At 33.4% G+C, this 24,365-nt stretch overlaps 1 protein-coding gene across 1 annotated transcript in view; it reads left to right on the forward strand.

Annotated features, from left to right (window-relative positions):
- The window catches only part of ADAD1 (adenosine deaminase domain containing 1), a 48,174-nt gene extending 24,195 nt beyond the window's left edge, over nucleotides 1–23,979 (forward strand). The window contains exons 10-12 of the mRNA XM_045798640.2: nucleotides 4,774–5,011; nucleotides 10,823–10,955; nucleotides 23,866–23,979. Coding sequence (XP_045654596.1) covers nucleotides 4,774–5,011; nucleotides 10,823–10,955; nucleotides 23,866–23,979 — 485 coding nt within the window. The remainder of the gene's footprint in view (nucleotides 1–4,773; nucleotides 5,012–10,822; nucleotides 10,956–23,865) is intronic.
- Nucleotides 23,980–24,365: the final 386 nt, after the last annotated feature.

Here is a 24,365-nt window from a genome sequence, read left to right on the forward strand (position 1 = left end):
ATAACTCCATACTATATTTAGTTTCTTAAAGGGATGAATATAGGTTCTTGTAAAATTATTTAGTATTTAGTTAGTGGTTTGGGATAGGAGCTTAAAAATTAAATCTCTTGTTGTTTTGAGTGTCATCTTGCACCTAGCAATGGGGAACACCATGTAACAATAAAAACATATAAGACTTTGTAAAATTATTTCTTTTCTCTTTCTTGGCATTTTTGTGGGACACAAAGCATAATTGGTGCTGTCTGGTACAACCTAAATGATGTTAATGTGTTTAAGTTGTTGGTAAAAAATGCAGGGGCGCCTGGGTGGCACAGCGGTTAAGTGTCTACCTTCGGCTCAGGGCGTGATCCCAGCGTTATGGGATGGAGCCCCACATCAGGCTCCTCCGCTATGAGCCTGCTTCTTCCTCTCCCACTCCCCCTGCTCGTGTTCCCTCTCTCGCTGGCTGTCTCTCTCTCTGTCAAATAAATAAGTAAAATCTTTTAAAAAAAATGCAGATTTTTGGACCTCTTAAGATCTCTATTCTGTGTCTGGGCGAGGGGGTAGGAGTTTTGAGACAGAGGAATATACATTTTAAAAGCACCACGAGGTGATTCTGATACAGATGATGTGAATGGCTCTTTGAGAAATACTCATTTAAAGTTTCTGTACACTAGAAGAGAGAAATTTAGAGAGCTAAAAGAATCTTCAGAGTTCACTGAACTTTATTAGTAGTCTAGTACAGTTTCTCACTTAGCATATAAATTTTTTTATGCCATTCCTGATAGAGCATCATCTAACCCTAGTTTAAAAGCATCCAGTAATGTGGAGTGTAGGATTTAAAACCAGTCTATTCTAATTAATTGAATAGCCCCAGTTGTTTTTAAAAAAATTCCTCCTTATTTAGAATTGAAATTTGCTTCCCTTTAATTCTGTTAACTGACATAAGTTAAATCTAATTCTTTGAGGATAATGACCTCATCCTGTTTTCTCACAAGTCTAATGAAATCTTTTACAGTTCTTTAATTCTTAAAAACTTTATTTACTAGATCATTTACCATTGGGAAAGTATTACGTTTTCCAACTCGTGATTTTGGCTCAGGTCATGATCTCAGGGTTGTGGTATCCAGCCCTGGCATGGGGCTCTGTGCTCAGTACAGAATCTGCTTGAGATTCACTCCCTCTGCCCTGCCCCCTGCTGATGCACGTGCACTCTCTTTCTCTCTCTCAAATAAATAAAATCTTAAAAAAATAAATAAATCCATATTAGGAGGAAAATTCACTTTGCTTAAGTACTTAAAAACAGCTGGATTTATATTAGTTTTCAAGCTTTTTAAGGTATATTTTGCAAATTTGGTGTTCTATTATGGTAAGCTCATCTGTCTGAATATTTCAAGAGTGTTTGTCCACAGGTATTTCCATCCAGTTCTTTTAATACACTTATTTGAATTGTACTTTTGGATTATAAAGAATACCATTTGCTAATTCCCTCCTAGTGAAAGAATCTGTTTTAAACATAGTTTATGGACTTTGATAACCTTAGCGATTCTGTTATTTCTTTCTTTCTTTCTTTTTTTTTTTAAAAGATCAATAATAGGAGGTTCATAGTGTTAATAAAACACTTGCTCCAAGTCATTCAGTTTGCCTATTGGCAGAGCCTGGACTCAAAACCAGTTTTATAACTTCTCATGCTGTTGCTTTTTGTATTAAATTGAGCTCTGATAGCTTTGTCTGAGCATAGCAAGTGACTAGAATCTCACTGCTATGTCTGTTAAACTTCACACTCTTGAAGGCAGATGCTTTGCCATAGTCATCTTGATCCAGTTTGTGCAAGGGGTTAGTAAATATTTCATGAATAAATGGTTAGAGTCAGCATGTTTTGTTCTTGAAAGTGCTTTTATTTTTCTACTTAAAACTAATTGGAACACTTGAAAAATAAATTTTATTCTTTACACTTGTTGCATTTTATGCTCACCCAGGAAGCTTTTAAAATAATGTGAGAATGGCATTGGTATTAATATCCCAACCCCTCAAGATTCTAATGTGCATCCAGGATTGATAGTTACTGCTCTCTGATAATCTAATCTTTTATATTCTTTTTTCATCGGGTATTTATTGAGCCCCCTACTATATGCTAGGTGTTGTGCACTGTTGCATTATTCTCAGAGATACCATTCATGTAATAAAATACAGAGTGAGCATTATGAGTACAAAGGCAAGATGCTTCTTGCCTTTATGTCTTCTCCTAGCCACACATTTGTGTTTCACAGGGACGTGATTTGTTTTCTCTGGATGTCCTGTGACATACGGGTGGTGGTGTTAAAATGTAATGCCTCAGACTGATTATGATGTTCCAGATATGGTAGGACCAGTGCATAGTTCTTTAATGTTTGATTCTTTGATTTATATGCTTTATTCTTATTCATGCAGCCTCAGTTTTTAACAGCTGTTTCAGCAACCATTTCTGCTGACTTATATTACAATTATGGTAGATTAAGTTCCTGAGAATCTTTTCTGTATAAAATGCTGTCCAGTTAGGTCAACTGTGGTCCTCGAATAGATTTAATTTTTGACTTCACCTTTGAGTTTCATGTTATTTTAGATGACTTGAGATAAACCAAACTTTCCATATTATGTGACATGATTTTAGAGCTATATTTTTCCAGGAACAAGATTTAGGCTCAAGGTATAACCAAAACCGTACTTCAGATTTGGTTAATAGTTAAAGCATACATATATAAAGGGGAAAAGTAAAATTTCTAATATTAGTATACTTTTTTCCTATTACATTATTGCTTTTATACCACCCTATTAAAACATTTAGGTGGAACAATTTGGTATGTAAGGAATCTTAAATGGAATTTGACTTGCAGGGTGGTTTTTTTTCCACATGTGTGTTGGTATTTTAGGCACAAATAGTGCCATTATCTCATTACAGTGTGTCATAGTCTGTTTGGGATGCTACAAATTCCACAGACTGGGTGTCTTAAACAACAAACGTGTTTCTCATAGTTCTGAAGTCTAGAAATTCCAGGATCAAGGTTTTAGCAGATTCAGTGTCTGGTGAGGGCCCATTTCCTGATTCATAGATGCCTATTTTCTCACTGTGTCCTGATACTCTAGCAGGGGTGAGAGCCTCTTTTACAAGGATACCTCACAAAGGCTTACTATCACATTAGGAATTAGGTTTTAACATTAATTTTATGGAGACACATTTAGTTTGTAGCACAGTGTGTAATAATAGGTAACATTTTCTTTTGAATCCATGTCTTCTGTTCATTTTAGATACAGTGACTATTCCACAGACCTTATTTCTTCCCAACTGTTTGTGCCCAAGTATATCTTTTTTTTTTTTTTTTTTGTGCCCAAGCATATTTTTAACTGGTCTTCATTTGTTAGTATTTCTTAATTTGGAATGTTCAATGGAGTACTTAGTGTCTATTGATGGATGAATAAAGAAGATGTGGTATATACATACAATGGAATATTACTCAGCCATAAAAAAGAATGAAATCTTGCTATTTGCAACAGCATGGATGAATCTAGAGGGTATAATGCTAAGTGAAATAAGTCAGAGAAAGACAAATACTATATGATTTCACTCATGTGGAATTTCAGAAACAAGAAAAAAAAAAAGAAAAAGACAAACCAGAAAACAGACTCTTAACTATAGAGAACAGAGAGAGAGGAGGGGTGATAGGTGGGGGGATGAGTGAAGTACATGTTGGGGATTAAGAGTACACATCTTGATGAGTGTCAAGTAATATATAAAATTGTTGAATCTGTATATTAGATACCTGAAACTAACACTGTATGTTACTGGGATTAAAAAAAACACAAAGGAGTGCTTAGAAAAAGGATGTCAACAGCAGTTCATGTTCTTTTTACATCATTTTCTAGTTTCCAAATAGTCATAATGAATGTAAGACCAGTAGCCATCTCAACAGTTCCAATGTATGGAAACAAAACTTTGTGAAGTAATGTTTAGTGGTGTGTAAAATTTCTCTTTGTGAGAACTTCTGACCTTTTTCTCTAAGGAGAAAAGAGATCTATTTTTGAATTACTAATTTTTAAATAGGAATGACTTGTCTAACTTCTATTTTAAGTTTGGTCAGCCTACTATTTTATACTATACTAGTGATATTACATCTTTTTGAGCTTTCTTTCAACAGTTATTTTAACTGAAAACTCAAAGGTTTTGGTATTAGTCAAAATTGTAACCGGAAATGGTCATTATTTAAATTATTTTGTGTTGTGAAACTGGGAACATTGTGGTACTGGAATAGTTGTAATTTGTGGCCCTTAGATGTGGAAAAATAACTTAATCTCACCAACCATCTCTCAGACGCATTTATCTCCTATATTGTTTGCTTGTTTCATAATGTGATCTGAGAAATCAAGACAGGAGGAGCCAATTCTCTCTGGGAGAACCCTGTAAAAAGTACTGTATTTTTTTCTGGGTGAGTTCTGGCTCTTCACTTTTATTCACTGAAATGTCAGTTATTTTCTGTAGAATCTTTTTTGAATGGAAATTGTGACCATTGTTACCTTGTCCTGGTTCTGGTAAAGAAAATAGAAGTAGCTGCTGAGAAGTAGGAAAGGAAGTTTGCAAGATAAAAGATAAATAGACCTAGACTGTTTCTTTCTTTCTCTCTCTCTCTTTCTTTCTTTCTTTTCTTTCTTTCTTTCTTTCTTTCTTTCTTTCTTTCTTTCTTTCTTTCTTCTTTTTTTTTTTTTTTTTTTGGTCTAGTCTTTTGATATTGAATTTCTGAGTGTTTTGTTTTTACTTTCTAGGTGATGGGAATTGCAGTGATACTAGAGGTTTAGAAATTGCTGTAAAGCAACGGGTCGATGATGCACTCACTTCAAAACTTCCCATGTTTTACTTGGTCAACAGACCTCATGTTAGTTTAGTACCTTCTGCATATCCACTTCAAACAAACTTGGAATATAAAACCCTGAGTCTGAATTGGGCACAGGGGGACATTTCGTTGGAGATTGTGGATGGCCTAAGTGGAAAGATCACTGAAAGGTTAGCATTACTAATTTCTTTTAAAATCGCATATTTAAGCAGGACACATGTGGTGAGCAACGGGTATTGTATTAAGTGTTAAATTACTAAATTGTACACCTGAAATTAACATTACACTGTATTGGCTAACTGGAATTTAAATTAAAAAAAAAGATCTTAAGGAAGAGAAAATACATTTATAATACTGTATTTATCAGAAAAAAATCTGCATATAAAAGGACCTGTGCTGTTTAAAACCCATGCTGTTCAAGGGTCAGCTATATTTAGAAGGGGCCTGTGCAAGTGTAAGGGGCCCAGAAAGTTAAGCTTCACAGTAAATCTACCTCCACCAATGCTATAATAAAAACAAAACAAAACCTTTAAAAATATTAAGGAAAAATGCATTTTAATAGAACTTTTAAAATTATTCTAACTTTTTAGGTACAGTTTTTTTATTTCTGAACAATAATAATAGTTATCATTGAGTGCAACGATTTTGTGGGCATTGTGCTAATTTAAAAAAACAAAACAAAACATTCTTTTTTTCTGATGAGAAGAAGACCTGGAGAAGTTCTATAACTTACTGAAGTTACATAGTAAGTTGAATGGAGCCAGCATTCAAAATCAGCCTCCAGAACCTATATTTTTCTAAGTATCTTTTTGTGATTTTAATTAACACTGGAATCATATAACGTATTTGTTTTAAAAATTCATTTTCTCTTACTGAATCTGAATTTCTGGATCTAAGGCTGAGAATCTGTATTTTTGACATGTGTTTTCAAGTATTACTTACATATACTTAAAAGTGAAAACTAATGTACTAGGTTGTATTGCCTTCTTATAATAACCCTGTAGGTTGGATGGTAATGTTGCTCTTTTTCAGATAAACTGATTCAAGCTAGGTTTAATATCTTGCTTAAAGTCACCCAAATAGTAAGTAACACAGCTGGAGTTCTTATCTGGACATTTTATTTTCAAAGCCCTTATCAGTAACCATAATATGCTATGCCTTTTAGACATTTCTTTATAATATCCCTGCCATTGATTATCAAGTAAAACTAAAACTGTTCTTTCAGCGTGACCATACATTTATAATGAGGTAATGAATAATGTTAAAAATTTAATTGCCTAAACTGCCTAAACTTTCTTTGTGAAAGATGGGTTTAAATTAAGACCACATACAAAAGTGTCTTGATATGAACTCAGGCTTATTATTGATTATTTCAGCTAGTGTGGATTACACTTTTCTTGCCTTGAATCAGCTCTTAATAATGGACAACCTACACACACACAAACAAAACAAGTCTTTGATAAGACATTAAAAAGTCTTTTACTGAAAGCAGATAAAATATGAGCATAACAGCTGAAATTAATGTAAAATGAGCTTAACTAATTTATTATAGCTAAATGCTTGCCAGATGATTACAAATGAAGAGAGCAGATGTGATCTAAATATTAGACAAGGTGTAGTTCAGCTCCAAAGCATTACATAAGGCAAAGGATAATTTATTATTATAATGTATAATTCACAAGGAAGAAAGAACAGTAATGGATATCTATGCAACAAATAACATAGTACCAATATTCATAAAACAGAAGTTACAGAAGAGAAGGAAAAATAGAAATCCACTACTAGTTGAGAAAGTAATTGACCTTTCAGTTCATGATCAAATAGACAAAACAATAAACAAGGATATTAGTGGTTTTAAATAACAGAAAGGTAGATTTGATTAACTTACACAAAACTGTCCGTAAAAATACTTTTGAAGATTCTACAGAATATTGAAAAAAATTGATCCTACGTTAGGCCACAAAGAAAATCTCAAACTCTGAAAGAAGCAGTGAGAGAACCTAGAAGTGGAACCTCAACTCTATAGTCAGCTAACTAATCTTCAACGAAGTAGGAAAGAATATCCAAAGGAAAAAAAGACAGTCTCTTCAACAAATGGTGTTGGGAAAAATGGACAGCAACATGCTGAAGAATGGAACTGGACCACTTTCTTTTACCATACACAAAAATTCAAAATGGATGAAAGACCTAAACGTGAGACATGAATCCATCAAAATCCTAGAGAACAAAGGCAGCAACCTCTTTGACCCCAGCCTCAGCAACTTTCTACTAGACACGTCTCCAGAAGTGAAAGAAACAAAAGCAAAAATGAACTATTGGGATTTCATCAAGATAAAAAGCTTCTGCACAGCAAAAGAAACAATCAACAAAGCTAAAAGGCAACCTACGGAATGGGAAAAGATATTTGCAAATGACAGATCAAGGGCTACTATAAAACCTATAAAGAACTTACCAAACCCAACACCCAAAACCCAAAAAACCCAGTCAAGAAATGGGCAGAAGACATGAACAGACATTTCTCCAAAAAAGACATACAAAAGGCTAACAGACATGTGAAAAAATGCTCAACACCACTCATCATCAGGGAAATAGAAATCAAAACCACAATGAGATACCATCTCACACTGGTCAGAATGGCTAAAATGAAAAACTCAAAAGGAAACAATGGATGTTGGGAAGGATACGGAGAAAGGGGAACCCTCTTACTCTGTTGCTGGAAATGCAAACTGGCGCAGCCACTGTGGAAAACAGTATTCCTCAAAAAGTTAAAAACAGAACTAACCTATGACCAGCATTGCACTAGCAGGTATTTATCCAAAGGACAGAAAAATAGTGATTTGAAGGGGCACATGCACCCCAATGTTTATAGCAGTAATGTCCACAATAGTCAAAATATGGAAAGAGCACAGATATCTATTGATAGATCAATGAATAAAGAAGATGTGGTGTATATGTATATACCATGAAATATTACTCACCCATCAAAAACAATGAAATCTTGCCATTTGCAACAGTGTGGATGGAACTAGAGTAGATTATGCTAAGTGAAATAAGTCAGAGAAAGACAAATACTATGTGATTTCATGCATGTAGAATTTAAGAAACAGCATAGAGGAAGAGAAGGAAAACTAAGATAAAAACAGGCAAACCGTAAGAGACTTTTTACTATAAGAAACAAACTGAGGGTTGCTGGAGGGGAGGTGGGTGGAGGATGGCCTGAATGGGCGATGGGTATTAAGGAGGGCACTTGTGATGAGCACTGAGTTCTATATGCAGCTGATGAATCACTAAACTCTACCCTGAAACTAATAATACACTATATGTTAACTAAGTTGAATATAAATAGAAGTTAGAAGCAATGTAGATAGTATTTTCTGATTGTGAAACAGTAAATCTGTAAATAACATAATCAGTATACTAGGAATTTCTTTCATTGGGGAAAAAAGTCCTTTAACTTTTGGCTCAAGGAGGAAATATAAAATGAAACCACAGAATATTTAGAAAACAAGGTTATTGAAAGTATTACATATCAGAACTTGTAGGATATACAGCAAAAGCAAAGCTGAATGGAAAAGCTAGTACTTCATTCAGATGCTTTATCAAGAGATAATGGAAATAAGCAGAATGAAGAAATCAGCCAAACTAGAAATGTAATTTAAAGAGCTAAATAACAAAAAGTTGGAAGTAATAAAAGATTCTGTGAAAAAATGTCACTAGCTAATCTCAGATTTAATAAAATAATAAGGGAGTAAATAACAGAAAAAGAAGAGTAAAAGTAAATATTTTAAAATATTTTTAAATATTTTAAACACCTTGTGAAATGCATACATTTCTAGGAAAAATTATTTCTATAACTGGTACAGAAGAGGGGAAAACTTAAGCAGATTATTTTCATAAGAAAGTTATCAAGAAGGTGCCCTATCTATTCTCAAAGAAAGCACCATTCTGAGGTGGTTCAGATGAATTTTTAAACCGTTAAATAGCAGAAATTTCCAGTGCTATCTAAGAAGATGGGAAAACATTAAAATCCTTTTATGAAGCAGGCGTATCAGTGCTACTTAAATCTGATAGAAGATTGCTGCCCTCCCTCCACAAAAGTTACAGATGAAACTTTGTTTTATATCGAAGCAAAACAGCTAAATAAAATATTAAGGAGCAGAATGTAGCAGTACATTAACAAATACATATTTTATACAATAATATCAGTCAGTATTTTTTGTGGGAGTGAGGATAGTAACATAATAGAAATAATACCAGATTAGAAATTCTTATTAAAATAAGTTGCCGGGGTGTCTGGGTGGCTCATGGACGCCTGGGTGGCTCAGTCAGTTTAGTGTCTGCCTTCACTCAGGTCATGATCCCAGGGTCCTTGGATCAAGTCCCACATCCAGCTCCTAGCTCCTTGCTTGGCGGGGAGCCTCCTTCTCCCTCTGCCTGCTGCTCCACCTGCTTGTGCTCTCTTTCTCTCTCTGATAAATAAATAAATAAAGTTAAAAAAATAAAATAAGTCGCCTTATTAATTGAATTAAGGATATCACATATTCATCTCTATAAATTCTAAGGCATATAATATAGCTACAGTTATTCTAGAGAAAGGTAATAAAAAAGCAATAGTTTTGATATTTTTGTTAAGGATAAAATGTGTGTTTATTCGTCAAAAGTATCATCATGATTGATAACATCCAGAACAAGACATTATTGTTTACTGTTGTTAATATTTTACTTAAAGCATTTGGACAAGAGAAAGAAATGAGAGATTATAAAATATTGGAAGGGAGAAGGTAAAATTACCATTCTTTGCATATGTTATCATATTCTACCTGAAAAGCCCAGGAGAATTATTGGTAAAACTACAACAAAAGGTATCATGGTGAATATATTAATAAAGAGATCAATAGATTTCATACACAGGAGCATATGTTAACTATTGCTATATATAAAACTATCTCAAAACTTAGTGACTTAAAATAACCATTAATTACTGCTCACAAGTTTTTAGGTCAACTGAGCTGGATTTTTTGGGGCTCCCTCATTCATCTAGGGTTAACTCTAGGTTAACAGAAATTTAATTTTGCTGATCTTAGAGTGATGACAGGGCTCCAGTCCATGTGTTGTCTCACCCTCCCCTAGACTAGTCCCAGCTAGCTCATTTGGCAGAGGAAGGATTCCCTAGAGAATGAACACAAACCTGTGAGGCCCAGGCTCAGTACTGACACAACCTCTATTCCATTCACCAAATAAGTCACAAAGCTAACCCAAATTCAGCAGAGGGGAAATCAACCACAGTTACTGAGAGGAGAATGTGAGAAGTCACATTATAAAGAGTATGGAGACAGGGAGGAATGAAGGATTTGGGCAATTTTTGTAAATACAAAAACAACTAATAAGATATAATGAAGAGAGAGTTATAGCAAAAAATTTCATGGTCTATAGACCCACTTTTATTAGAAACAAAAATATATCTGCATGCACATACACGTATATGGAAAGAAGGTCATGAGGAGGTGTGTATATAGTTTATTTTTTTTAGTGAGTTAAAATTTAATGCAGTGAAATGTACTATATAGTTTCATGACTTTTGATATATGTATACACCTGTATAACCATCACCCATTAAAATGCAGGACATTTTCATCATTCCAGAAAATATTTCTGTACCTTTTTTCAGTCAATTCTGGTACAGCTACTGTTTTAATTTGGATCAGCATAGATTAATTTTGCTTCAAACAATAAAATGTTCCAGTATCCATCTTCTTTAATTTTTAATGCAACACTATAATAATTTAAGCTGTAATTTAATAAAAGAAATTAGCTTCAGAAAGTAATATTCAGAACGATTTTTGTGTAAAAATCTTTCACTGTCTTCATTGTATATAATTGAGAAAAATATTTGTAGATTCTGTGTTGATTTCAATCTCTACAATTGCCAACATAAATCCTTGAATAATGATTAGTGGATATTTCATTGCTTTCTACTTTAGTTCTCCATTTAAAAGTGGTGTGTCAATGGCAAGTCGGCTTTGTAAAGCTGCAATGTTAAGTCGATTTAACCTGCTTGCCAAAGAAGCTAAAAAAGAAGATTTACTTGAAGCTAGTACATACCATGCAGCAAAGGTAAGTCCTTAAAGGAATGAAATTGATCATAGAAATAAAATTTAAGACAACAAAAATGTAATTTTATGATAATGAGACATAGGAGAAGTTGCTTAAAATAGTTCCTGAATATAAGGTATTGTCATGTACTGGTAGAATTAATTTTTAAATGACTGTGCCAGAAATTGAATATGTAAATGAGTGTTGCCACTTAAAGTAGCCACCTTAATATGGTATGTACTTATTTTGACGATATTTGATCAAAACCTGTTTTCATACCCAGGAAAACAAAATGGTAATAAAATTTCTTCTGTGTATATTAACTGCAAACTTTATAAGTATTCTAAAATAATATATTAAGATATCCATATAAATTTTCCTTTTTAAAGTTGTGAAACTGCTTTAATTTCAGCGTGTGACTTGGGACTGATTAAGTAGATGATGTACATAGCCTTTTTCTCTCTTTAAAAATATTTATTTTTTTTAGTATTACACATAATGCATAGAGAACTTGGCAATTTTTTTTTTAAATAGGAAAAATAGTACTTGTAATCCTTCCTACTATTCAAATTATGATACTTTTAATCCTGTAAGCATGTTCTTTAAGTTTCTTGTTGTGTGTTTTGCATATATGTATATTTGTTTATGCATATATTTTAAAATATACTGGATGTGTTTTTTAATCAGCTTTTTTTATTTGGTATATAGTCTGACATGAACCATGTTATAATATGACATACCCAGGGCATCAAGTTTTTAAATACAAATTGTTTCTGACAACCTAAATTCAGTTTCAGTCAATAATCTAGTATTGTATGAAAGTCTTTTAATTTCAATAATATCTTAACGCTCAGACTTTATAATCCCAACCTGTGAAACAATTATATTAACTGCAGATTTGTGGGTATATACACACATTTTTAAGTATAAAAGTTTATCTAGGCAATTTCTGGCTTTGGTGACATGAAGTTGCAGATCATATTTATAAAAGCAAGTATAAAAACTGGACAAAATTGTCAAAAAACTACCTTTCACAACTCTGGAAATTGAAGACAGAAGTGTGTATTATTGAAAAACTGAGCTTTGGATAAAACAACAGGAGTTCACCCAACGCTGTTCCTGTTCTTTCCTCCTCTTTGCTAGTTTGAATGGCAAGAACTATAGTTTTTACTAGAGTGAGGATGCAACTGGAAGTAGTAGATTTGTTGCTTGAGGGTGGACTTAATTTGGGGCAGAGGGTAAAAATTTGAAGCTTTGTCAGCTAATATGCCAAACCTAGTAGGAAACAGATGGGGAAAATCAGTAATTTTGCTGGCCCAAGATTGCAGTCCTGTTTGGAGCAAGTGATGGACCAACTAGTACCTTACTTAGGTAGATTTTAAAAATGAAAGAGCCATGGAAGGGCTAGGATAAATTCTCCGTATATCCTTGGCTGAATGAGAACCTACACTTGTGCAGGGAAGACCCTATAGAAACCAGTAAAGAGTGAAACTGTAAAAGAGAACTGGCTGCAACATTAATCCAGTAGTCTCTCCTTATCTATGGGGAATACTACCAAGAACCCCAGCGGATGCCTGAAACCACAGGTAATACTGAATCCTATATATACTGTTGTTTTCTTATATATACATATGTATGATAAAGTTTGATTTATAAATTAGGCACAAGAGATTAACAACAATAATTTAAATAGAACAATTACAACAGTGTATTGTAATAAAAGTTATATGGTCTCTTTTTAAAAATATCTTATTGTACTATACTCATTTTTCTTTTTCTTGTGTCGATATGAAATGATAAAATGCTTATTTGATGAGATGAAGTGAGGTGAATGATGTAGGCATTGTGATGTAGCATGAGGCTACTGTTGACCTCCTGATATCAGAAGGAGGATCATCTGCTTCCAGACTGCGGTTGACTATGGGTAATTGAAACCAGGGAAAGCAAAACCATGGATAGGGTGGAGGGACTATGTACACCCCCCACACACACACACAAACTGATGAGAAGGTAGATGCCTTATAGGTTAAGGTGTTTGAGCAGTGTCTACTGAAAACATTTATTTATCATTAAGCTATGCAGATATAGGGTAACCATCAGGAAACCAGGCTAAAACATAAAAATAAGAATGAAAAAACCAGGAAGGGCCAACAGCAGCTACACACCATGGAGAAAACAGACCTCACAATTTAAGCAAGCTAAATTTAAAAATAAAAAAACTTCAGAAAAAACCTCATCCAGACAGAATAAAAAACTTCAGAAAAAATAAAACCACATCCAGAGTTTCTATAATATACTATCTAAAAAGTTTAACCAAAAAATATGGGATATATAAAAAACAGGATGCTAAAACCTATACTCAGGAAAAAATAATAGTCAATAGAAACTCGTTCTGAGTGGGGGTCCAAATGTTAAATATAGCTAAGACTTCAAAGCAGCTCTTATAAAGCTGTTCAGAGAATTGAAGGAAAATATAACAGTTTATCAATAAATAGGCAATCTCAGTAGAGAAACAAACTACAAAAAAAAATTCTAGAATTGAAACTAATAAGTGAAAAATTCTTTAGATGGGCTCAACAGCACATTTGAGACGGCAGATAAAAATCAATGAACTTTGAAGATCAACAAATTATTTTTTAAAGACAGAATGAAACAGATTGAAGAAAAATAAGCAGAGCCTCAAAGATTTATGGAACAATATTAAGCACACCAACAGATGTGTATTAAGAATCTCAGAAGGAAAGGAGAGGGAAAAACAGGAAAAAATATGAAGGAATAATAACCGAAAAAATCCCCCAACTGGATGAAAAGCATTAACAGATTCAAGAAACTCAGCAAATCTCCAAGAAAAGAAAAAACTTTGAAAAGATCCATATCCGCTAGATCCATCCATTAGAGAAAGACACACACTGTATGATTTCACTCATATGTGGAATTTAAGAAACAAAACAAATGAGCAAGGAAAAAGACTCTGAAATATAAAGCACAAACTAGTGGTTACTAGAGGAGAGGTGGGTGGGGGAATGGATGAAATAGGTGAAGGGCACTAAGAGTATCTTTACTGTAATGAGCCCTGTGTAATATATCGAATTACTGAATCATGATACAGCGTACCTTAAACTAATATAATGCTGTGTGTTAATCATAATGGAATTTTAAAAATACATTATTTAAAAAGATCCGTACCTAGATATGTCCTATTCAAACTACTTAAGACCAAGACAAAGAGAAAATCTTGAAAACAGTGAAAGAAAAAAAATATTAACCATAGAGCAGTACATCTAAGGGTTGATTTCTGTTTAGCAACAATGGAGGCCAACCTAAAATAGCCAGCACAGTCTGGAATAAGAAGAATATAGTTGGACAGTTCACACTTCGGATTTCAAAGCATACCACAGAGCCACAGTAATCAGGACACCGTAATACTGGCATAAGGCTAAACATACAGCTCAATAGGATATAATTGATAGTTAAGAAATAAACCCTAACATTTATGGACTATTGATTTTTAACAAGAGTACCAATATAGTTAAGTGGAAAAAGTTAGTTTTTTCAACAAATAGTCTTGGGACAGCTGATATCCACGTGGAAAAGAATGAACTTGGACCTCTACCTCATACCATGTACAAAAATTAACTCAAAATGGATGATAGACATATATATGAGTTAAAACTATAAAACTCTATGGAGAAAACATAGAAAAAAATATGTATATTCTTAAGTTAAAGAAAGATTTCTTAGATCTGATACCAAAAATACAATCCATAAGAGAAAAAAATTAGTATTTTAGACTTTATTACAATAACAACTTTTGCATTTCAAAAATTAAGAAAATGGAAAGGAAAGCTCCATACTAGGAGAAAATATTTGCAACTCACACATCTGACAAGGGACTTGTATCCAGAATATACAAAAACTCCTGCAACTCAGTAATAGAAAGATACATGACCTAGTTTTTTAAATGACCATAGAATTTGAATAGACATTTCTATAAAGAAAATAAATGACCAATAAGAATATGAAAAGATGTTCAACATCATTAATCATTAGGGAAATACAAATAAAAATCACAGTGGTTCACTGCTTTACACATACTAGGATATATCAGTAATAAAAAAGAAAGATATTAAGTGTTGGCAAGGATATAAAGAAATCAGAACCATCACACATTGCTGATAGGAATGTAAAATAATGCAGCTTCTTTGGGAAACAATTTAACAGTTCCTCAAAAAGTTAAATATAAAGAGGTGCCTGGTTGGCTCAGTTGGAAGAGCATGTGACTCTTGATCTTGGGGTTGTGAGTTTGAGCCCTACATTGGGTGTAGAGATCACTAAAAAACTTTAAAAATTTTTAAAAAGTTAAATATAGAGTTAGCATGTAACCCAGGAATTCTCTTCCTAGGTATATGCATTAAGAAAATTGGAAACATATATTCACACCAAAATTGTACACTAATATTCATAGCAGTCATATATATAATACACAAAAGATGGAAACAACCCGAATGTTGATCAACTGATGAATGGATAAATGTGTCATGTCTCTTTAATCATCTATAAAAGAGAATGAAGTGTTGATACGTTCTACAACATGGATCAACCTTGAAAACATGTTAAGTGAAAGAAGCCAGACACCAAAGGCCACAGATAATAGGATTTCATTTATATGAAATGTCCAGAAAAGGCAAATTCATAGAGATAGAAGGTAGATTAGTGGCTTCCAGGGAATGGGGAGAGGAGAGAATGAGGGTTGACTGCTAATGGATATAGGATTAATTTTTAGAGTGATGAAAAATTTCCGGAATTACTGGTAATGGTTGTACAACTTTGTGAATATACTAGAAGCCATTTATTGTACACTTAAAAGGATGAATTTTATGATACATGAATTATATCTTAACAAAGCTGTTAGAAAAGAATGCAGTGAAATGATGTGCTTATGAATTGGAAGAACAAATATTGTTAAAATGTCTATATTATCCAAGGCAATCTACATATTTAATGAAAGCCCTATCAAAATACCACCAGTTCACAGAGTTGGAACAAACAATCCTAAGGTTTGTATGGAACCACAAAAGACCCCAAATAGCCAAGGCAATTTTGAAAAAGAAGTGGCTGGAGGCATCACAATTCCAGACTTCAAGCTATATTACAAAGCTGTAGTCACCAAGACAGTATGGTACTGGCACAAGAACAGATACATAGATCAATGGAACAGAATAGAAAACCCAGAAATGGTCAACTAATCTTTGATAAAGCAGGAAAGAATATCCAAAGGATAAAAGTGTCTTGAACAAACAGTGTTGGCAATACTGGAGCACTTTTTACACCATACACAAAAATAAATTCAAAATGGATGAAAGACCTAAACGTGAGACTGGAAATGAACAAAATCCTAGAGGAGAACACAGGCAGCAACCTCTTTGACATTGACTGTAGCAACTTCCTACTAGGCATATGTCCAGAGGCAAGGGAAACAAAAACAAAAATGAACTATTGGGGCTTCATCAAAATAAAAAGCTGCACAGTGAAAGAAACAACCAAGAGGCAGTTTACAGAATGGGGGAAGATAATTGCAAATGACATATCAGATAAAGTGTTAGTATCCAAAATATATAGAAACTTATCAAACTTATCAAAACCCAAACAAAAAATCCAGTCAAGAAACAGGCAGAAGACAGGAATAGACAGTTTTCCAAAGTAGACATCCATAGGGCCAACAGATACATGAAAAGATGCTCAACATCACTCATCATCATGGAAATCAAAACCACAATGAAATACCACCTCAGACCTGTCAGAATGGCTAAAAGTAACAACACAGGAAGCAACAAATGTTGGTGAGGATGTGGAGAAAGGGGAACCCTCTTACACTGTGGGAATGCAAACTGGTGCAGCCGCTCTGGAAAACAGGATGGAGGTTCTTCAGAAAGTTGAAAATAGAACTACCCTATGATCCAGCAATTGCACTACTAGGTATTTACCCAAAGAATCAAAAATACTGATTCAAAGGGGCACATGATATTTATAGCAGCATTATCAATAATAGCTAAATTATGGAAAGAGTCCAGATGCCCATTGACTGATGAATGGATGAAGAAGATGGGGTGTGTGTATATCTATATCTATAAAATGGATATATATTATATAATGGAATATTACCACCAAAAAGAATGAAATCTTGCCATTTGCAACAACATGAATGGAGCTAGATTGTATTATGCTAAGCAAAAGAAGAGAAAGAAATTCCATATGATTTCACTCATATGTGGAATTAAGAAACAACAGAGGAACATAAGGGAAGGGAAAAAAGAGGGAAGCAAACCATAAAAGACTCTTAACTACAGAGAACAAACTGAGAATTGCTGGTGAGAGGTGGGTGGGGGGATGGGCTAAATGGATGATGGGTATTAAGGAGGGCACTTGTATTGAACACTGCGTGTTATATGTAAGTTATGAATCACTAAATTCTACTCCTGAAACCAATATTACATGATGTTACCTAGAATTTAAATAAAAATTTGGGAAAAGAAAGAAAAGAAAAATGATATGTTTAAAGTGCTGAAAGAAAAACTTGGCAACCAAGAATTCTATAGCAAGATAATTCTTCAAAGCAAAATTTAAAAATCTCCAGGCAGACAAAAATTAAGAAAATTTGTTAGCAGAACTTCCCTAAAAGGAATTCCAAAGGAAGTCCTTGAAGCTTGGAAGAAATTACAACCAGCTGACACATAAATCTATAGGAAGGAATAAAGAATACTGAAAGTGGTAATTATGGGGGTAAATATATAAGGGGGTGTGTATGTATGTGTGTTTCCTCTTATTTTTTTTAAAAAATGGAAGTTCTTTAAAACAATTTTAACAGTGTATTATTGATTTTGTAACAAAGGTAGATGCAATATCAACAGCAATAGTGTAACAAAGGACAGAGAAAGAAATCAGTCATTATTGGAACAGAGGTACTGTATTTTACCAGATTGTCAGTTTGAATCTGAACAGAGGCATATTGTAATTCCTAAAGTAACCATGAAGAAAATAACTGGAAAACTACATACAAAATATCAACACACGAATTAAAATGGTGTATTAAAATTCATTTTTAAAAAGACTAGAAGGCAATAAAGAGGAAGCAGAAAAATAAAAGACATAGGACTTGGAAAATTAGTGACATGGCCGACAAGAATCCACTATACCAATAATCATTAGATTTTATTAGACTAAATGCTCCAAAGAAAAGGCAGAGCTCATCAGATTGGGTTAAAAAAAAAAAAAGAAAAGCAAGATCCAACTATATGCCGTTTGCAGGAAACACGTGAAATTCAAAAACAAAAAGTTGAAAGTAAAAGGATGAAAAAAACATGCAAACAGCAATAAAGATAACTGAAGTGTTTATATTAACATCAGACATAGGTTAAGATGAGAAATATTACAAGACAAAGGGCAACATTTTATAGTGGGAAAAAAGGCTAATACATTGAAACATCTAACAAATAGTTACATAATAACCGCACGTGTTAGTAACAACAGAAACCCAAAATACACAAGCCAAATCGGACAGAATTGAAAGGTGAAATAGATAATTCTACGATTATAGTAGGAGGTTTTAATAGTCTTGTTTCAGCAGTTGATAATACAACTAGACAGAAAATAAGAATTTAGAAGGCTTAAATATCACTGCCAACCAAACTGGCCTATATGAAACACTACATAATAGAATACACAGTATTTTCAAGTACACATGGAACATTCTCCAGTATTGGCAATAAAACAGGTCTCAATAAGTTTAAAAGGATTAAAATCAGACAAAGTATGTTCTTAACCACTGTGGAATTAAATTAGAAATCAACAGTGGACTGATCTTTGGTAAAGCAGGAAAAAACATCCAGTGGAAAAAAGACAGTCTCTTCAATAAATGATGCTGGGAAAATTGGAGCTACATGCAAAAGAATGAAACTTGACCACTCTCTCACACCATACACAAAGATAAACTCTAAATGGATGAAAGACCTCGATGTGAGACAGGAATCCATCAAAATCCTAGAGGAGAGCATAGGCAGCAACCTCTACGACATCGGCCACAGCAACCTTTTTCACGACACATCTCCAAAGGCAAGAGAAACAAAAGATAAAATAACTTGTGGGACTTCATCAAGATAAAAAGCTTCTGCACAGCCAAGGAAACAGTCAAAAAAACTAAGAGGCAGCCCACGGAATGGGAGAATATATTTGCAAATGATGCTACAGATAAAAGACTGGTATCCAAGATCTACAAAGAACTTCTCAACTCAATACACGAGAAACAAATAAACAAATCATAAAATGGGCAGAAGATATGAACAGACACGTTTCCAATGAAGACATACAAATGGCTAACAGACACATGAAAAAATGTTCAAAATCATTAGCCATCAGGGGAATTCAAATCAAAACCACACTAAGATACCACCTTGCGCCAGTTAGAGTGGCAAAAATTGACAAGGCAAGAAACAACAATTGTTGGAGAGGATGTGGAGAAAGGGGAATCCCTCCTACATTGTTGGTGGGAATGCGAGTTGGTACAGCCACTCTGGAAAACAGTGTGGAGGTCCCTTAAAAAGTTAAAAATTGAGCTACCCTATGACCCAGCCATTGCACTACTGGGTATTTACCCCAAAGATACAGACCTAGAGAAGAGAAGGGCCATATGCACCCCAATGTTCATAGCAGCATTGTCCACAATAGCTAAATCGTGGAAGGAGCCGAGATGCCCTTCAACAGATGACTGGATTAAGAAGACGTGGTCCATATATACAATGGAATATTACTCAGCTATCAGAACGAATTCTCAACATTTGCTGCAACATGGATGGCACTGGAGGAGATAATGCTAAGTGAAATAAGTCAAGCAGAGAAAGACAATTATCATATGGTTTCTCTCATCTATGGAACATAAGAACTAGGAAGATCGGTAGAAGAAAGGGATAAAGAAAAGGGGGGTGATAATCAGAAGGGGGAATGAAGCAAGAGACTATGGACTCTGAGAAACAAACTGAGGGCTTCAGAGGACAGGTGAGTGGGGGAATGGGATAGGCTGGTATTGGGTAGTAAGGAGGGCACGTACTGCATGGTGCACTGGATATTACATGCAACTAATGAATCACCGAACTTTACATAAAAAACCAGGGATGTACTGTATGGTGAATAACATAATATAATAAAAATATTATTTTGAAAAAAAAAGGTAAAAATCAACAGTGGAATGAAATCTGGAAAGTTATCCGTTTGAGAATTAAACAGCTTAACTTCTGAATAACGTGTGAGTCAAAGAAGAAATTATAAACAAATTAAAGAATATCTTCAACTGAATGAAAATACAACACATTAAAATTTGTGGCATATAACTGAAGGAGTGGTTAGAAATCTATAGCTTTAATCACTTCCTTAGGAAGGAAGAAAATTGTAGAATCAGTTATTTGAGCTTCCACTTGAGATGTTAGAAGAAGAGCAAATTAAAAGAGAGAAGGAATAATATAAAATAGTATAGAAATCAGTGAACTAGAAAAGAGAAATCAATGAAATCAAAAGTTGATTCACTGAAAAAAAATCAACATTGATAATCCTTTAGACTAACTGATAAAATAGTAAGGGATAACACAAGCGATCAAAATTTGGAATGAAAGAAGGGTCATCACTACAGACCCCAAAGAGCTAAAATAATTCTAAGGGAATATTGTAAACAATCTTTTGTCAAAAAATTAGATGAGTTTGATGAACCCATTTCTAAAAAGATATAAATTATAAAATGTGACTAAAGAGAATATCCAAACTGAACTAATGTAGTTGAATTATTAATTTAAATTCTTTTCCTAAAAAGAGAGACAAACCAAGACAGACTCTTAATTATAGAGAGCAAACGGATGGTTACCAGAGGGCTTGGAGGGTATGGGTTAAATAGATGATGAGGATTAAGGAGTGCACTTGTCTTGATGAGCACCAAGTCATGTATGGAATTGTTGAATTGCTATACTGAATACCTGAGACTAATATAACCCTGCATGTTAACTGGAATTAAAATAAAAAATTATTTCCCTAAAGAAAAACAGAGTGCAAATATAGCTTTACTGGTAAATTCTATTAAACATACACGCAAAAAAAAAAAAAATACAAATCCTACAAAAACTCTTTCATAAAATAGAGAACGCTTGCTAACTTTTATGAGGTCACTATAACCCTGATACCAAAACAGGATTAAAACATCACCAAAAAATGAAGACTACAAACCCTTATCACTCAGGTACATAAATACAAAATTCTTAAGATATTGGCGAAGTCAATCCAGCAACCCATAAAAAGGATTATAACATCATGACAAAGGAGGTTTGTTCTAGGAATGCAATGTTGATTTAACATCAGAAAATTATTTGATGTACTATCATTATATGAATAGATTCAAGTACAGAACCCACATAATTACCTCAAAAGGTAAAAAACGTATTTCACAAAATCCAACAGCTATTCATGATAAAAATCCTGAATAAGAAATAGAAGTAAATTTCCTCAAATGAAGAACCTACCACTGACATCATACTTAATGGTGAAAGAATACTCTTCCCCGCCCCCCCGGCCCAAGATTAGCAGGATGTCTGCTCTCATCATTTCCATTCAACATTGTTCTGTAGGTCCTAGTAAGTTCAGCAAGTCAAGAAAAAGAAAAGTCGTTGAGACTGGAAAGGAACAGAGAAACTTCTTAACTCTAAGTAATGTAATCTTGTATGCAAAATGTCTTGTGGAATCTAACAAAAACGACTACTATCATATGTGAATTTAGTACACAGTATAAGGACAATGTAGAAAAATAAATTATAAACATATATGTATTTATATATATATGGAATAATATATATGGAATTATATATATATATATGGAATGAACACTCTAAAATTAAAATTGGGAAATTGTTTTCTCCAGAATAGCATAAAAATGCTTATTAGCAATGAATTAAAAAAAATAAGTACAAGATCTATACACTGAAAATGATGAAACATTGCTGAGAGTAATTGACCTAAATAAATGGAGAGATGTACCATTTCATGGGTTGGAAAATTAGATATTGTGAGGATGTCACTTCTCTCCAAATTAACCTATGGATTCAAAGCAAACTCTTACTAGAATCCCAAGCTTTGTGTAGAAATTGATGAGCTGATTCTGATCAAAATTGATGTATAAATCCAATGGACATAGAAGAACCAAAGGTAGATTTACCCTACCTAGTTTACAAAATTTCTCATAAAGCCTCAGTAGTCAAGACAATGTATTGATATAATGATAGACATATAGATCACTGGAACAGAAAAAGTCAGAAATTAACCCACACACTTATGTTAATTTTGTATAAAAGTGCCAAGGTAACTTAATGGGAGAAAGAATAGTCTTTTTAGTAAATGGTGCTGGAACTGTTGAATATCTGTGGACAAAAAAAAAAAAAAAAATTAGACTCATATCAGTCATACCAAAAAAAACCTTAAAATAGATCATATATCTAAGAGGGCTAAAACTATAAAACTGCCAAAGAAAATGTCAAAATATTTGTATTCTTAGGTTAGGAAACAGTTTCTTAGATGTGATGCCAAAAGCGCAAACTGTAAAAGAAAAAATTCATCATTTGGACTCCAGAATTTAAAACTTGCTTTTCGAAAGCCATCATTAAGAAAATGAAAATACAAGCCATAGAGTGGAAGAAAAAACTGACAAATCATATATCTGATAAAGGTCTTGGATCTGTAATAATATATAATGAACTCTTACAACTCAGTATTAAAAAAAAAAAACACCCGGTTTTTAAAAGTAGCAAAGAATATATACAAATGGCTAATACTCTGTAAAAGATGCTCAGCCTCGTTGTTAATTAGGTGTTGATGATACTACTGCTTATCTACTAAAATCCAAAACACTATATACTAGGTGTTGTTGCAGAGAAGCTGGAGACCTCTTGCACTTCTGATGAGAATAGTATGGTCTCTTTGGAAAACAGTCTGGCAATCTCTTACAAATGTAATCATATAGTTACCATGTGATCCGGCACTGGTATCTGTCCAGGAGGAACAAAAACATATCCACACAAGACTTGTACATAAATGTTTACAGCAGCATTATTCATAAATAGCCAAAAACTGGAAACATTCAGTTGTTCATCAGTTGGTGAATGCATAAACGATGTGGCAAATCCGTATGATGGATACTAATCAGCAATAAAATAAATCAAACTACAAGTACATCAAACAACATGAATGAATCTGAAAGCATTATGCTAATCAAAACAAGCCTGACACAAAAGAGTTCATATTGTGTTCATCAATTTTTATGAAATTTCTAGAAAAAGCAAAACTCTAAAGACGAAGTAGATAGATTCATGGTTGGCAGGAGCTGGGAGTACAGAATGGACGGCAGATGGGCACAGTGGAACTTTCTTGCAGGTCATGGAATTATTTTACAACTTGACTATAGGATGGTTGCATATCTTTATAAATTTATTAAAAATCATCAAACTGTATACTTGCAGTGAGTGCATTTATGGTATGTAATTATACTTCAGTAAAGCCGTCTTAAAAGTTCGTCTGTATGTTCATTTATAAAAAATAAACCAAAATGATGGTAGTTATCTATTGTTCAGGGATTATAGGCAGTTTTTATTTTCTTCTTTATATTTTCTCTACTTTCCAAGTTTTCTGTAATGTGTATGATTATTTTAATTAAAAATGTTGCAAACAAAAATTGTCTATAAGGAGTGTTGGAAAGGAAAATGTTTAATTTCAAAAATAATGAGAAAAATAGGAATTCAAAAATACTTTCAATAATTTTTAAAATGTCAAACTAGAGAAGCAAGATTAGGGCTACTTTTCATAAGCCAAATTCTGCCTATATTCTATAATTCAATTTTTTTTCTTTCTATAGTGTATGTCTGGATCCTATCAAGAAGCTAAAACTTTGCTGAAATCCTACTTGCAGCAACATGGCTATGGCTCCTGGATTGTGAAATCTCCCTGTATAGAGCAATTTAGTATGTGATTTAGGCAATCCATTGTCATATTAAAAATCTTTTATTTTTTGGTGTCTTTGACTAGTAAATATATTTTAAAAATTTTGGTGGCTTTCAGCTTTCAAAACCAGAGTCTTGCAACAGCAGTGCCCAGAAATTGCTGAAAATAATAATTTACATTAAAATATTGTGGGTTTTTTTGTGGCTTTTTTTGGAAAAATTATTACCTGAGTCATTATGCAGCCATTTTGCATTTATTTTTACAGGCATTATAAAGCCACTGCCCTTTTTGTAATTTAAAAGAAAATTTCTTTTAAGTTTTGCTTTAAAGCTATCTATTTAGCAAATATATTCAACATTGTTTCTGGGTATCTCACACAGGTTGTTTCTTTTTTAATTAAAAATAGAATCCAGG

Source organism: Ursus americanus, chromosome 13, assembly GCF_024610735.1.
Source record: "Ursus americanus isolate L20-20 chromosome 13, mUrsAme1.1.p, whole genome shotgun sequence".
In the NCBI taxonomy this organism is placed as follows: Eukaryota; Metazoa; Chordata; class Mammalia; order Carnivora; family Ursidae; genus Ursus; species Ursus americanus.